The sequence below is a fragment of the Rana temporaria genome, chromosome 3 (genome assembly GCF_905171775.1).
Source record: "Rana temporaria chromosome 3, aRanTem1.1, whole genome shotgun sequence".
NCBI classification, from domain to species: Eukaryota; Metazoa; Chordata; class Amphibia; order Anura; family Ranidae; genus Rana; species Rana temporaria.
The window spans coordinates 125,566,931-125,581,619 of record NC_053491.1 but is presented as its reverse complement, the minus strand read 5'-3'; the positions used below and the strand labels follow the sequence as shown (position 1 = coordinate 125,581,619).

The 14,689-nt window shown below is 43.2% G+C and overlaps 1 protein-coding gene across 2 annotated transcripts in view; it reads left to right on the top strand.

Annotated features, from left to right (window-relative positions):
• The window catches only part of USP6NL (USP6 N-terminal like), a 252,946-nt gene that overhangs the window by 165,215 nt on the left and 73,042 nt on the right, over positions 1–14,689 (top strand). For both annotated transcript variants that reach the window (XM_040343385.1, XM_040343384.1), the window contains exon 8: positions 3,004–3,052. In XM_040343385.1, coding sequence (XP_040199319.1) covers positions 3,004–3,052 — 49 coding nt within the window. The remainder of the gene's footprint in view (positions 1–3,003; positions 3,053–14,689) is intronic.

The window sequence follows — 14,689 nt, the reverse complement described above, 5'->3', positions numbered from 1 at the left end:
AGGGACTTCAGGCCTCAAAAGCCCCAGTCTCCAGATGGATAAGAGAAGCTATCTCCAGGGCTTATGTATGCTCCGGAATCCCAGCTCCAGCTAAAATCAAAGCTCATTTAACCAGATCTCTAGCAACTTCCTGGGCTGAAAAAGCAAATGGGAGCAAATCCGCAGTGCGGCCACCTCGTCCAGTCATCATAAATTCCTGAAGCACTATCGTGTGGAAATGTCACAGCAAGACTTGGCTTTCGGTCGGAAGGTCCTACAAGCTGTGGTCCCACCCTGAAGGTAGGCCTGTAGTTACTTGATTATCCTCTCAGGTGTGCCGTCCTGGAAGGTGATAGGAGAAAAACTACATTAGACTTACCGGTAACGGTATTTCTACGAACCTTCCAGGACGGTAGGCCTACTTCCCGCCCTATGTGGAGGGAAAGATAAGCTGATCGCTAGGTGGTAAGTACCTATACGGAACTATGTCCCTTGTGAACCAGTTCGGGATTACTTTAATACATACTGGGGATCAAGGGGAAGGGTGGGGACTTATAACAAGCTGTCAATTGATTGTGTTTCCTACAGGGAGGAGCCCTCATCTCTCAGGTGTGCCGTCCTGGAAGGTTCGTAGAAATACCGTTATCGGTAAGTCTAACGTAGGTTTTTCTTTATATGTTCTTAGAGGTTTTAACAGAATGTGACAGGGCAAAAACAAAACAATTTCATTACTTAGAAGTTTTAGTAAACCATTGCATACTTTCCTGCAGAAGATCATGGCTATATGAAAATAACAAAAGGACACCTGCACATGGGTGCATTTGCCATGTACATGATCCCCATGGATTATTTTTTATCACCAGAGACATAGACAGAGAGTCTTTCGGACTTTCTTCACATTATTTTCCCTTTAGTGCTGCAGCTATATTTATTTCAAAGTACCCATAAGTGCTTTGCTTTATTTCTTTTACTTTTTTGGTTTAGGCACCGGCTCAAAAATGCCTTCTGGTAGTTTCAGCCCTGAGAAAGATTACATAACTTATTGGCCAAATGAGCTGACCTTGTAAAGCTTCAATAAAGCTAGCTAGACATTATCAGATCTATCTTCGTTGCTTAGCTAGCACTTTTGTACTTGTATGGCTAAATTTGCAGCATGGGATTACTCTGTGTTGAACTATATTCCTTGACCAAGGATCAATAGAAGAAGTAATTTGATTACTGTGGGCAAATTTGTCTGTTCTGTTCTATAGTATATCTGTAAATTCGACATTTTCATCAATACTTTGTATTATATGTTGCAGTAATTATTTTAGGTGTACATTTGATATTAATAAATCATCATGAATTGCAATATTCCTCGTTCTTGACAATGTTTTTGTTGAAATTTAGGATTTAGTGCATTGCTGCTGCTTTAGTATTTTATGTCAAATGTAATTTTTTTTTTTATAGAAATTCTGGTCCAAGTTTGTCTGCTATTAAAGGACATTTTGTTGGAAATCTTATGTTGGCTTTATACTCTTCCATTCATGTTAGGCGAAAAAGGGATCCTGTCCTCCTGTTGCAATTTTAGCAATACTAGTACAGCAATACATTAATCATCTGCCCTTAAAAATCTGCCAATAGAGAAAATTACTTGTGCTTTTGTTCCTGTTGTCCTTTGTATGATAATAGCTTGTTGGCATTCATTTATAATGCTTTGCATCACCCATTCAAGGCAACACAGGTTCACTTTTATGGCAGTATTTCTGCTGCTTATGCTAAGCTCACCTTTTTCCTTTTGGTGCCTTGTCGCTCTGTTCATCTGGAGATGAGCTTTTGAGTCACTCCCCTTTTTCCCACCTGTTGGCACTGGAGCTTGGCGATTTTACTTGTTGGGCGCCCAGCGCTATCACCTTGAGGTGAGGATCCAGGAACTTGCATAGGGCTTCTCCTCACTCCTGCAGGTGGATTGAACACCAAGGGCATGAACAGCAGGTAAGTAGAAGCATATGTAAAGGCCTACATTAAAATAAACCTGTTGCTTTGCCAGCTCGTGGATTATGATTTCTTGACTTGCATATTTAAAAGGATCAGCCTGAGAACTATCTTATGAATGGTGTCTGGAGTGGCCACATAAACATTTTATGAATGGCTTCTTCTTTATTCTTTGGGCAGTTAGGCTCCTTTCACATTGGGCGTACTCTGTTCTAATCAGCAGGGGATCTGTCTGTTGATCAGAGCAGAGCTGATGGATGAGTGTCTGCTCTATGGACCAGTGGGTGTAAACAGACTGTCCGTTTACACCCAACTGCTCTTTGATCCAATCTGCATGGACAAAGGATGGAACCCCCTCTGTTTATTTTTTGTTTCCAAGCGGACCAGATAAGACTGGAGGTAGGTGGGTGTAAACGGACATAATTCCTCTTACACCCGCCGGTCCATAGGGGTGAATGGAGTGTGTGATCAGGTAAGTCCACCTGAAAAACTGACATGCCGACCTGATTGGACCCTTCATGTGAAAGGAGCCTGAGAGACAATTGGGTTATAGGTTTTGAGAAAAGCTGCAATAAAAGATTTTAAACCAGATGTTAGATTTCTATTTAATCTGAGCATCCATTTTGATGTACAGTGTATTTAAAAAAATATTTTACTATGAGGGCTAAAAAAAAGTTGTTTGTATCTGTCTTTATATTTCAGTAGTGTTTGTCTCTCTTCCCTATACTTTCAAAGGAAAGATAATAGCTGGTGATAGAACCATATAAATGTGTGTTTCTGTATGATATTTGTCATATTCAAGTGCTTTTCAGCAGAAGTGTTGGCATTGAATGTCTTCTAGGCTAAGCACTATTGAACAGGACCCTCGGTACTTCTATTGATTTTACATGCTTTTTCTTCTTTCTGCCTCTTGTTAGCTTGTTGATTAGAGCTGTGAAAGTGGCTTTTCAAAAATAAACTGTGATTATGACAGATTTAGAAGGCATATTTAAAGCAAATAGTGCAAAGTATTTCTTTTAAGGAACTAAAACTTCTTGTATCTCTTTACAGACAGCAGGCTTTATTCCATGTATTAGCTGCATATTCATTATACAACACGGTAAGTAGTATTGTGGGTACCCAGGAAAAGATTACGTATTTTCCTTTAGATCAGAGAAGTCGAGTTTTAGAATACTGTCTTGATTCCCAGTATCACCTCGCCTTTATTTAATTTTCTTCTGAAATATATAAATGTTTATTGTATGACCTACATCTACTACTTTCTACTTTAATAGCTCAAATTTTCCTAAAAATCAAGAAGACTGATTAGCAACCAGTCAGATTCAAGCTGTTCCTTTTGGAAAATAATGGCTTGTCTCCTTCATGCAATAGATAAGTTTTGCTTAAAAGGGAAGTATGGGATTTTTTTTTTTTTTTAAAGATTTATAATTATCAAGGTAGATGAAGCATCAGCATCAGTCTGATACTGCATCTGTCACCCACCGGCTCTAACGCTTCTAACTGAGTGATCCAACACCGCAGAACGCTTGGTTCTCACAGCTGTCAGTCACCACTCTATGCTCTGCCCCCTCCTAGCTCACTGGAGCGCTGGGCTGTGAAGGGGGTGGGAGCGCCGGCTCAGGCTCTCAGTGACTCGCTAAAAGGCTGAGCTGTGTGCCAGTCCAGGCATGTGGGTGGTTTACGGCCTCTGTGTCGCTGTCTTACCCGAGCCTGGACAAGCTCTGTGACATCTGCAGACTGCAGCCCGCTGTCTGCTGAAAACGGATCACAGGAGCTCAAAATGACCTGCACAGAGGAAGTACAGCCAAACGAGCTTTGGCTGTACTTCCCCTTTAGGCTAGGTTCACACATGCAAATTAGGATGCATTTTGAACCGCATCCAATTCGCATTACATGTGAAAGAACATTGCTTTCTATTGTACCTGTTCACACATGTCCGGTGAAACCGGAGTGCGAATCGAAAAAGAGAGTCCTGTCAGTTTCTGCGCAGTACGGTGCGAATTCCGGCCCATTAACTTCTATGGAAATGCTTCTGAATCGGACATGTCATTCAGTTGTGAACAGGATAAAATCCTGACCTGATACTGATGCAACCATGACCTAATCCTGATCAAAAACAAACGCTGAACTACTACTTTGTCAATTGGCTGTAAAAACAGAGCTTCAATTCTCTTTGCATATGTGTAAACCCAGCCTTAGCCCTGGTTCACAATGATGCTACTTTAAAATTACGCCCACTTCATTTGAAGTAGCGCAATTTTGAAGTAGCTAGGTCAGTGTGATTTCAGGTGCTACTTGATAGACATCTGTGTGGCTTCATGCACAGATGTCTATTGAAGTCGCACCTGAAATCAGCAAAAGTAGTGCAGGAACTACTTTTGCAAATCGGTGTGGCCGCTGCAAAATCGTTGTCGCACACAGATTGGAACAGTGTCAGTAGGCTGCAACTTGTCGTGTGATTTGATCTCTCGAATCGCATGACAAATCGCTCCAATGTGAACCGAGGCTTAAAGTCCTTTAAAAGTTCAGTCAAGAAGGTTTTTCACATCTTGCATTATAATGCTGTATATTAATTTATTTTATGGAAAATGCAAGAAAATAAGTAGAAGCACTCTTGTAGCATCAGGAATGTGAACACAAGGTAGGCGAGAACTATGGTGGGGTTATCTTGCTACTGGGGTCCCCAAGTAAAAAAGGAAAACCATTACCAGATTCCGTCTACAACAGAATTTTATACATTATGACAATAATTGTTTAAAAATTATGTATTGTTAAACATTTATATTATATTAAGGAAGTACCGTATATACTTGAGTATAAGCCGACCCGAATTTAAGCCGAAGCACCTAATTTTACCACCAAAAAATTGAAAAATTAATTGACTCGAGTATAAGCCTATGGTGTCCATCTGCATGCCTCACTGTATCCGTGCCTTACTGTGTCCATGACTAGACTGACATTTAACATGGGAGTCTATAGAAGGGGTGCCTGGCTTTGAATAATCGGTGCTCCCCAGCCGTTGGTCCCCCTGACAATAACCTTTGCACACACATAGAGAAGAAATGGAGCTACATGTGTGCCAAGATGTGGGTCCAGGGGACCTACGACCGGCTAGTACCGGATCTCCAAAGTCACCGGAGAAATGACCGTGACCGTTTAACATGGCAGTCTATGGAAGACGTGCCCGGCTTTGAAAAATCGGTGCTCCCCAGGTGTAGGTCCCCCGGACAACAAACTTTCCACACTTGTAGATGAAGAGTGGGGCTACATGTGTGCCACTCTACATGTTTGGGGTCTAGGGGACCTACGGCCGGCCAGCAACGGTCCCCAAAGTCCGGGAGATGAGGCGCAAAAAGGTGACTCGAGTGTAAGCCGAGGGGGGCATTTTCAGCACAAAAAAATGTGCTGAAAAACTCTACTGATACTCGAGTATATACAGTATGTAAAATGAAAGTGATTTGTCAATATCGGCAAATAAGCTTCCACATGTCATATTTTTTTTTCTTTAAGATTTGATTCAAATGGTTATTGTTAAGTTGTGCAAGTTGGCCTGCTTTCTGTGAATAATCAGATAACTTTGGATCTGTAAGGACTAAATATGCCTCTCATATAAGTAGTGTATAACCAGCTTTAGTTGTCCTGTAATGAAGGGACCACAGACCTCCTCCTGAAATGAACCATGTTTTATAATCCAGTTTGCTTTCTTTTTTTTCTTTTTTTTTTTTAATAATGTACAATTTCAGTAATACTAATTGTGCACAGTGATGGATAGCTCTGTTCACGTGCATTAAATTATAACTAAACCACAGAAGGTGCTTGCTAGAAAATCTGTTGGCATATTGACTAATGCAAACAGGTGGCTGGGGTGGAAGGTTCTGATAATTTTTCTAATCGCCCAACATGAAGCCACTATATATAGATTACTCTACCTGGCTTTCTAAGGCCTTGCAGGTCCCTTCTTCTGAGAGAGTATCAGTAGTCTTGCCATTTCTTGTACAGGAACATCTGTGTGTAATTATCATGTTGGTCACAATGCACAGAGAATTCATGCTGCTCAGGGAACACTACACATGCTAGATCTCTGTGCAACCAGATGGTATTTAAGTGTATGCAAGAAATCTCTTGGCAAAATTTCTGCATAGTGTCAAAACCAGGCTTGTTAACTCTGTAATCTTGGCAGTGCGTGAAAGGCTGCATGTCTACAGTGTCTGTGTGAGTTCACAATGTCCCAAAATGTAGTATGTAGTCATTTAGGGCTTGTGGAGCAGGTAAAGCACATGTTTTAGGAGGGTAGACTTGTTACAGGGTTGTCACATTTGAATAAACCCAAAATAACGTTTTTTCTAAAACAGGAAATGTGATTTTGATCGTTGCTATCTAATTAACTAATTAGACGGGCCAAAGACACATATTTATTTAACTTGCATGCTCCAATATTTTCAAATCGGAGCTGAGCAAGCAAAACCCAGTGTGGCAGCAGTTAACGAGAAACGCAACCCTGCCTAACTCCCCTAGGAAAAATCCCTTACATTTGTATCTGTCTCAACATAAAAAATAAAATAAAACTTACTAGACCATGGAGTCCAGCATTGCCCTACAGCTGTGCTATCTTTAGACCCCTTTCACAATGGAGGTGTTTCACTCGCTAAAGGGCTAAAAATAGCACCTGTAAAGTGCCTGCAAAACGCCTCCCCTGCAGCCCCAGTGTGAGAGCCCAAGGGCTTCCACACTGGAGCGGTGCGCTTGCAGGAGGTTAGAAAAAGTCCTGCAAGTAGTATCTTTGATGCAGTTTAGGAGTGGTGTATACAACGCTCCTCCACAGCCTCTGCCCATTGGATTGCATGGGCACCGCTTTTCAGGCGCATTTAAGGGAGGGTTAAAAGCACCCCACTAGCAGCCAAAAAGCACTGCTAAAGCGGAGCAGTGCCAGTCTGAAAGGGTTCTCATTCGAGATCTTGCACATGTTCAGACATGCCAGTTCTCTAGCATAGTCTGTGAAGTGCGTGCACATGTGCAATATCTCTCAAATTGCTCTTAAAATGTCGTTATCACACATCCTAAGAGGCATTTTGCAATATCTCACATATGTACAAGAGACCTGCGGTGTGCATGCACATGCATCAGGCCCTGCAAGGTCATCCTGGCATAGGCTGACATGTAATAAGAAAAATGTTAAAGTATTTACTTTTTAAATGTCCTTTTTTGAGGCAAATATGTGAGGAGGAGGCAGGAGAGAGGGACTTCCTTACCCAATCATAGCTCGATAGCTGTTCGTTCTTTTAGTAAGGCATCTCGGAACAGTGCTAATAAGGGCTTTCATTTAAAAGAAATATCAGTGAGTCTTTAATTAAAGTACGCATTTCAGGAACTCTGCAAGCTAAAAACTAGCTCCTATGCACTTACTATGAAAACTTATAACTGATGCTACATCCACTTTAAATACCATTAAAGTGTATGTAAACCTAAAGTCCATTTTGCAGTATGTTTGACGTCATGTCTTAATGTATACAGTTTTCTTAAGCAAACAGTTTTTGTGCATCTTGCAAAGTTTCCTCCTTGGAGATTCTTTTATTAACATCACTTTCCTGGCTGGGCACACTAAGCTGCTGCCTTGCAATAAGCATTGCCTTCTTTGTACAATCCTTGGCTATTGGAGCTGTCAATCAGGTCTAGCTGATAGGAACACAAATAGCCAATTGAAGGAGTTTGCATGGGTGGCTGACAATGTTGCTAATAATTGTAAAGCAGTGGGCTTAGCGTTTTCAGCCTGCAAGGAAGCACTGTTATTGGCAGGTAAAAAAATAAATAAAAATTGCAGCAAATTCTAAGAAATTGTATACTTCAATCTTGGGTCACATATATGCAAATTAGATGCGTTTTGAACAGCATCCGATTTGCATGACCTGAACCAAATTGCCATTCTATGGAGGCGGTTCACATAGGTCTGGGCCGGCAGCACTCGTTTAAAAATAAGAGTCCTGTACGTTTTTCAGTCCAGATAAGGTTGGCACCTGAATCGGTAAATGAAACCGCACCGGACTGTTGTAAAAAAGCGCAAGGAAACCGTGCCTGGACATATGTGAACTGAGCCTAAAGAATGTTTAAAGTCCAACCTTTTTTTTAATCATTTTGGATAGAGTAGGAGATGGTGAAAACTTCTGACTCAACATACTTATGTATGACAAAGCTTGAACCTGGAGGCCATATATGATCTGGAGTTGAATGGCAAAGACAATTGTGATATCAGCAATTTCAATGGCAGGAAATTACTAACTTTTCCTGTAAGGGCAAAACATCTTGAATGTAGTCCTAGACAATGTTGCCGAAATTGTATTGCAATGCAAAGCTTTGTTAGAAGCCCCTGGATGCATTGAAATGCATAGCATTAGGTGATATATATTCTATTGTAGATTGTAATTGTACGCGATTGTTTATTCAAGGCAATGCCACTCTACATTGTTGTCACATTATAATGAAAGCTTTTTAATCGCTAGAAGGCTTTCACAGACCAGTCCCTGTTCTTGAATCACCATTGAACAAATGCATGTCTTATGACTGTACATATTTAAATTCTTTATCTTCTTACCCTGTGCCTTCTTTTTGTTGCTTTTTTATACAGTTGCAAGAAAAAGTATGTGAACCCCTTTGGAATGATGGATTTCTGCACAAATTGGTCATAAAATGTGATCTGATCTTCATCTAAGTCACAACAATAGACAATCACAATCTGCTTAAACTAATAACACACAAAGAATTAAATGTTACCATGTTTTTATTGAACACACCATGTAAACATTCACAGTGCACGTGGAAAAAGTATGTGAACCCTTGGATTTAATAGCTGGTTGAACCTCCTTTTTGGCAGAAATAACTTCATCCAAAGTTTCCTGTAGTTGCAGATCAGACATGCACAATGTTCAGGAGTAATTCTTGACCATTCCTCTTTACAGAACTGTTTCAGTTGAGCAATATTCTTGGGATGTCTGGTGTGAATCGCTTTCCTGAGGTCATGCCACAGCGTCTCAATCGGGTTGAGGTCAGGACTCTGACTGGGCCACTCCAGAAGGCGTATTTCTCCAGTCATCTTCCAGGACGGCACACCTGAGATGACGGGTCCCACCTGACCGCAAACACAATCAACAGAGTTTAAAATGTCCCAACCTTCCCTCTGTCCCTCAGTTATTGATTGTGTTTCCCAGGATGGCAGTGAAACCGTTTATTATTTTTAGCAAAATAGACTAAGGTCTGGGACCAAGGTCTTCCCTCCTTGGATTTTCTGACCAAAGAGCAGTCAGTGGGGGCTGCATGGACAGATAAAAGCTTTAGCTTTATTCCAAGGGGGGTCTCCCTTCTATCTTTTCTCAGGAAGCAAGGTATGCTGGGCTACTAAAAAGCTCCCTGAGAATACTTGGTCACGGTGAGGGTGTCCATGTCTTCAGGGACCATCTATCCCACACTCTCCTCCTACCTGATAGTGGTGGATGGTGAGGAAGAGCGGCTCGGATGTCCCATCTTGCTGGGAAGGAGTCTCGCTGGCTGCTGGTGTTTTCCTCAATGGGGCTAAGCACAGAGAAACTTCTCTGACCGCAGTGCGGGCTTCGGCGTCCCTGGGGTCCTACTGCGCATGTCCGGAAGCAAAACGAGCGGCACGCGTGGATGATGTCGCTTCCGCTCGCCCGGGCTACACCAATATGACGGCGATCAGCATGCTGCATGCCTCGGAGCGGTAACGGAGCGGGGGTCCACGGTCCTACGTCTCCCCCCAGCCTACACTACAGATAGTGATTCTTTGCCTACTGCGGGGCTGCCCAAGAGCAGAATGGAGCACGGATCGATTCCAGCAACGCAAGTCGCCACAGGGGGTGAGTGACTTGGCTGATTGGGGGAAGTGATTCTGGGTTGGCTTTGTACACTCTCCCCCAGGGATAGCCCATGGGTAGCAGGGTTTTTTTGTTATCTATTTTCAGAGACCGAATGCCCTGCCCAGGAGACCACCAGTAGGTCTAGGGGCAAGTAATCTAGTAAATCAAAGCACTGTGGTGATCAACTCCCACAGGACCATATGAAACCCTTCTGTTTTAAATGTATTTACAAATTAGCAGGCAGGGAGGCAGCGCAGGCTATGAAAGACTGCAGAGCTCTACAGACTGAGATGCTCGCTACTTTACAGTCCTTCAAAGCCACGGTGGCAAACAGGGATTTAGCCCCCCTAGGTACAGAAGATTCCCCCTCCTTGGTAGAGACCCAGACTAGTGTTACGGAAGGGTCTCAGGGGCCGTCTTTGATCCACTCAGATGAAGAGTTAGAATCCTTAGGTCAAATGTCTCAGGAAGAAGGGGAGGATTCTGATCAGAGTAGCCTGGGGGATACTAGACCTGGCGGCCACCTCTTTTCTGCGGAGGATATGGAGGATCTCCGCAAAGCGATTTATACATCCAAGGACATCCAGCTGCCGCCCACACAGGTTTCAGTACAAGATAAACTGTACAGGGGACTTGGTAAAGCACAAACCAAGTCCTTTCCTGTACATCAATCTCTTAAAGATATTATTTTTAGAGAATGGAACGAACCTGAGCGCAGGGTGTTAAGACTTAAGACCTGGAAGCGTAGGTGCCCCTTCAAAGCCGAGGAAGAAGACGGATTCTTTAAATTTCCGCGTCTGGATGCTTCATTATCTCAAGTATCCAAACACTCGGATCTATCCTTTTGAAGATTCCGGCAACATTCGGGATCCAATGGATAAACAGTCAGAAACTCTGCTGCGCAGAGCATGGGATGCCAATGCAGCTGCTATGGGCCCTGCATTGGCCTCCGCATGTGTCGCTAGAAATGCGGACGCCTGGGTCCGCAGACTAATGGACCACGTAGCACAGGACAGTAAATCCAAAGAAGTGCTAGACTCCCTGGAAGTGGTGGGGAAAGCAGTGGCCTATTTAGCAGATGCCGCAGTGGAAACCGTCAGAACTACCGCCAAGTCAGTAGCTCTTTTAAATTCTGCTAGAAGAGCCCTTTGGGTAAAGACATGGGATGGAGATTTCACATCCAAGTCTCGCCTTTGCAGGATTCCCTTTAAAGGGATCCCTGCTGTTTGGTTCTGATTTGGAGCAGGTACTGTCTCATTCCACAGAGAAAGGAAAAACGTTCCCTGCAAAGTCCAAAAAAGATAAAGGGAAGAAATTATTTTTAAGGGTAAGAAGGAGCCAAAGAAAGTGGGGATTCGGTAAGGCAAGGAAAAAGGTGGGATCCTTTTTTCTGGAGCTTCTACTTCCAACAAAGAATCCAAATGACGCCAGCATAAAAGTTGGCGGAAGGCTCTCGTGGTTCCTCCCTCAGGGAAAAATATCACTCAGAGTCCTTGCATTCTAAATTTGATAAAGGAAGGATACAAATTTGAATTCTTGTCTCCCCCTCCACTAAATTTTATCCTGACCTATCTCCCCAGAGACCCATTAAAAGCAGGGGGCCTATTGGAGAGTGTCCGGGAACTAGCGGAACAGCAGGTCATCATTCCTGTTCCAGTAGATCAAATCGGCCAGGGGTTTTATTCCCACATATTTGTGGTACAAAAACCATCCGGAAAATTTCGGCTGATTATAAATCTATGAAAACTAAACCAATTCCTGGTTTACAAAAAGTTTAGGATGGAGAGCATCTACACGGTCAGAAGACACCTCCAGGAGGGGAGTCTTCATGATAACGTTGGACCTAAAGGATGCTTTACCTGCATGTTCCCATTTCCCCGAAACATCAGAAGTTCTTGAGGTTTGCAGTGCAGACGAGGCAGGGTGTCCGACACTGGCAGTTCAAGGCTCCTCCCTTCAGCCTAGCGGCCAGTCCAAGAATTTTTACCAAAGTTCTAGCCGAGGTGGTGTAATTTCTACACCTCCAGGGGATAGCATTGATTCCATACTTGGACAACATGCTGATTTTTAGTCCGGCCTTGGAACAGCTCCAGGTAGACCGAGACAAGGTGCTGTCCACACTAGAATATCTGGGGTGGCTAATCGGCAAAGAGACATCTTCACTAGATCCCGCACAATCCAAGGTGTTTCTAGAATACCGGGTGGACTCAGTGAACCAAAAGATCTTTCTACCGCAAGAAAAGATCACCAAAGTGCAAAAAGCAGTCTCTGCTCTGCTTGGTACCAGAGAGACTTCTCTAAGGACCATGATGAGAGTGCTGGGGCTAATGTCATCATGCATCCCAGTGGTTCACTGGGCCTGTTAGAAGGTTGGTGCTGGACCCAACAGAATCCATTGATTCTGTCTACAGATGCAAGCGCCTGGGGCTGGGGAGGTCACAGGAGATTGTCCTCCCCTCCGTTTGTCAGAACCCAAAAAATGACAGAGGCAAGGTTTAATTTATTAGATGTTAGAAGGTGTCTTCTAGCCTATTTAGATGGTGAGATCAGGAGATCAAATCATTTAATTGATTTCTCCGGTCAAAAGAAAGGGCTTCAACCTTCTAAGCCTACAATAGCCAGGTGGATTAAACAGACTATCGCAGTAGCTTATGAACAGTCAGGAAAACCCGTTCCAGCTCATATTAAAGCTCATTCAACCAGATCTCTGGCGACCTCCTGGGCAGAGAGGGCAGGCGCTTCGATTGATCAAATCTGCAGAGCAGCAACTTGGACGAGGCAAAATACTTTCCTGAGGCACCACAGAGTGGAGCTGTTGTCCCCTCAGGACTTGGCATTCGGCAGGAAGGTCCTACAGGTGGTGATCCCACCCTAAGGTAGGCCTGAACTTCTTGCTCATCGTCTCAGGTGTGCCGTCCTGGAAGATGACTGGAGAAAAGTACCAATTACACTTACCATAACGGATTTTCTAGGAAGTCTTCCAGGGTGGCAGGCCTAGTTCCCACCCTTAATTGTTGGTGATGTTTGTGTTCACAGAAGATACCCTCTGACACCGGTGTGGGTCTATACTTTGTCATAACTGAGGGACAGAGGGAAGGGTGGGACCTTTTAAACTCTGTTGATTGTGTTTCCTGTCAGGTGGGACCCATCATCTCAGGTGTGCCGTCCTGGAAGACTTCCTAGAAAATCTGTTACCGGTAAGTGTAACTGGTACTTTTTCCTCTGTTTAAGCCATTCTGTTGTTGATTTACTTCTATGCTTTGGGTCGTTGTCCTGTTGCAACACCCATCTTCTGTTGAGCTTCAGCTGGTGGACAGATGGCCTTAAGTTCTCCTGCAAAATGTCTTGATAAACTTGGGAATAAATTTTTCCTTCGATGGTAGCAATCCGTCCAGGCCCTGACGCAGCAAAACAGCCCCAAACCATGATGCACCCACCACCATACTTCACAGTTGGGATGAGGTTTTGATGTTGGTGTGCTGTGCCTCCTTTTTCTCCACACATAGTGTTGTGTGTTTCTTCCAAACAACTCAACTTTGGTTTCATCTGTCCACAGAATATTTTGCCAGTAATGCTGTAGAACATCCAGGTGCTCTTGTGCAAACTGTAAACGTGCAGCAATGTTTTTTTCTGGACAGAAGTGGCTTCCTCTGTGGTATCCTCCCATGAAAACCATTCTTGTCTAGTGTTTTTTTACATATCGTAGATTCGCTAACAGGGATGTTACCATATGCCAGAGACTTTTGTAAGTCTTTAGCCGACACTCTAGGATTCTTCTTCACCTCATTGAGCAGTCTGCGCTGTGCTTTTGCAGTCATCTTTACAGGACGGCCACTCCTAGGGAGAGTAGCAGCAGTGCTGAACTTTCTCCATTTATAGACAATTTGTCTTACAGTGGACTGATGAACAGCAAGGCTTTTGGAGATACTTTATATCCCTTTCCAGCTTCATGTAAGTCAACAATTCTTAATCGTAGGTCTTCTGAGAGCTCTTTTGAGGCATCATTCACACCAGGCAATGCTTCTTGTGAAAAGCAAACCCAGAACTGGTGTGTGTTTTTTATAGGGCAGGGCAGCTGTAACCAACACCTCCAATCTCATCTCATTGATTGGACTCCAGTTGGCTGACACCTCACTCCAATTGGCTCTTGGAGATGTCATTAGTCTAGGGGTTCACATACTTTTTCCACCTGCACTGTGAATGTTTACATGGTGTGTTCAATAAAAACATGGTAACATTAAATTATTTGTATGTTATTAGTTTAAGCAGATTGTGATTGTCTATCGTTGTGACTTAGATGAAGATCAGATCACATTTTATGACCAATTTGTGCAGAAATCCATATCCTTCCAAAAGGGTTCACATACTTTTAATTGCAACTGTACATTTTAAAGTCCCACAAAAGGAGTGCAATAGTGTTTCTTTAAAGTTAGCCTGTCTAAAACATGCTTCCAGAGATCTAAGCAGCTGAGGTTATATGCAGACATTAATCTTTCTGTAAGTTGAGCCTGGCCCGGCGACTCTCCCTCCTCATTAGCTGAAAAAACAGCAGGAACCACTGGCTCCCATTGCTGTTAATCACAATCAGTGAGCCAATGAGGAGAGATGGGGAAGAGCTAGCTGTTTGCTGTGGGGACACTTTGCAGGGGGGAGGGGCCAGGAGCACTAGCAGGAAGGGGGGGGCAAGGAGTTGAGAATCTGGGCTGCTCTGTGCAAAACAATTGCACAGGGCAGGTAAGTATGACATGTTTGTTATTTTAAAAAAAAACTTGCCTTTTAATATCACTTTTAAGCTGACTGTATTTGGAAACTGATCTTTTGTTTTGCTGTTTTCATTGTTAACTTGTATATTGCTTCATTATGTGCTCAATTTG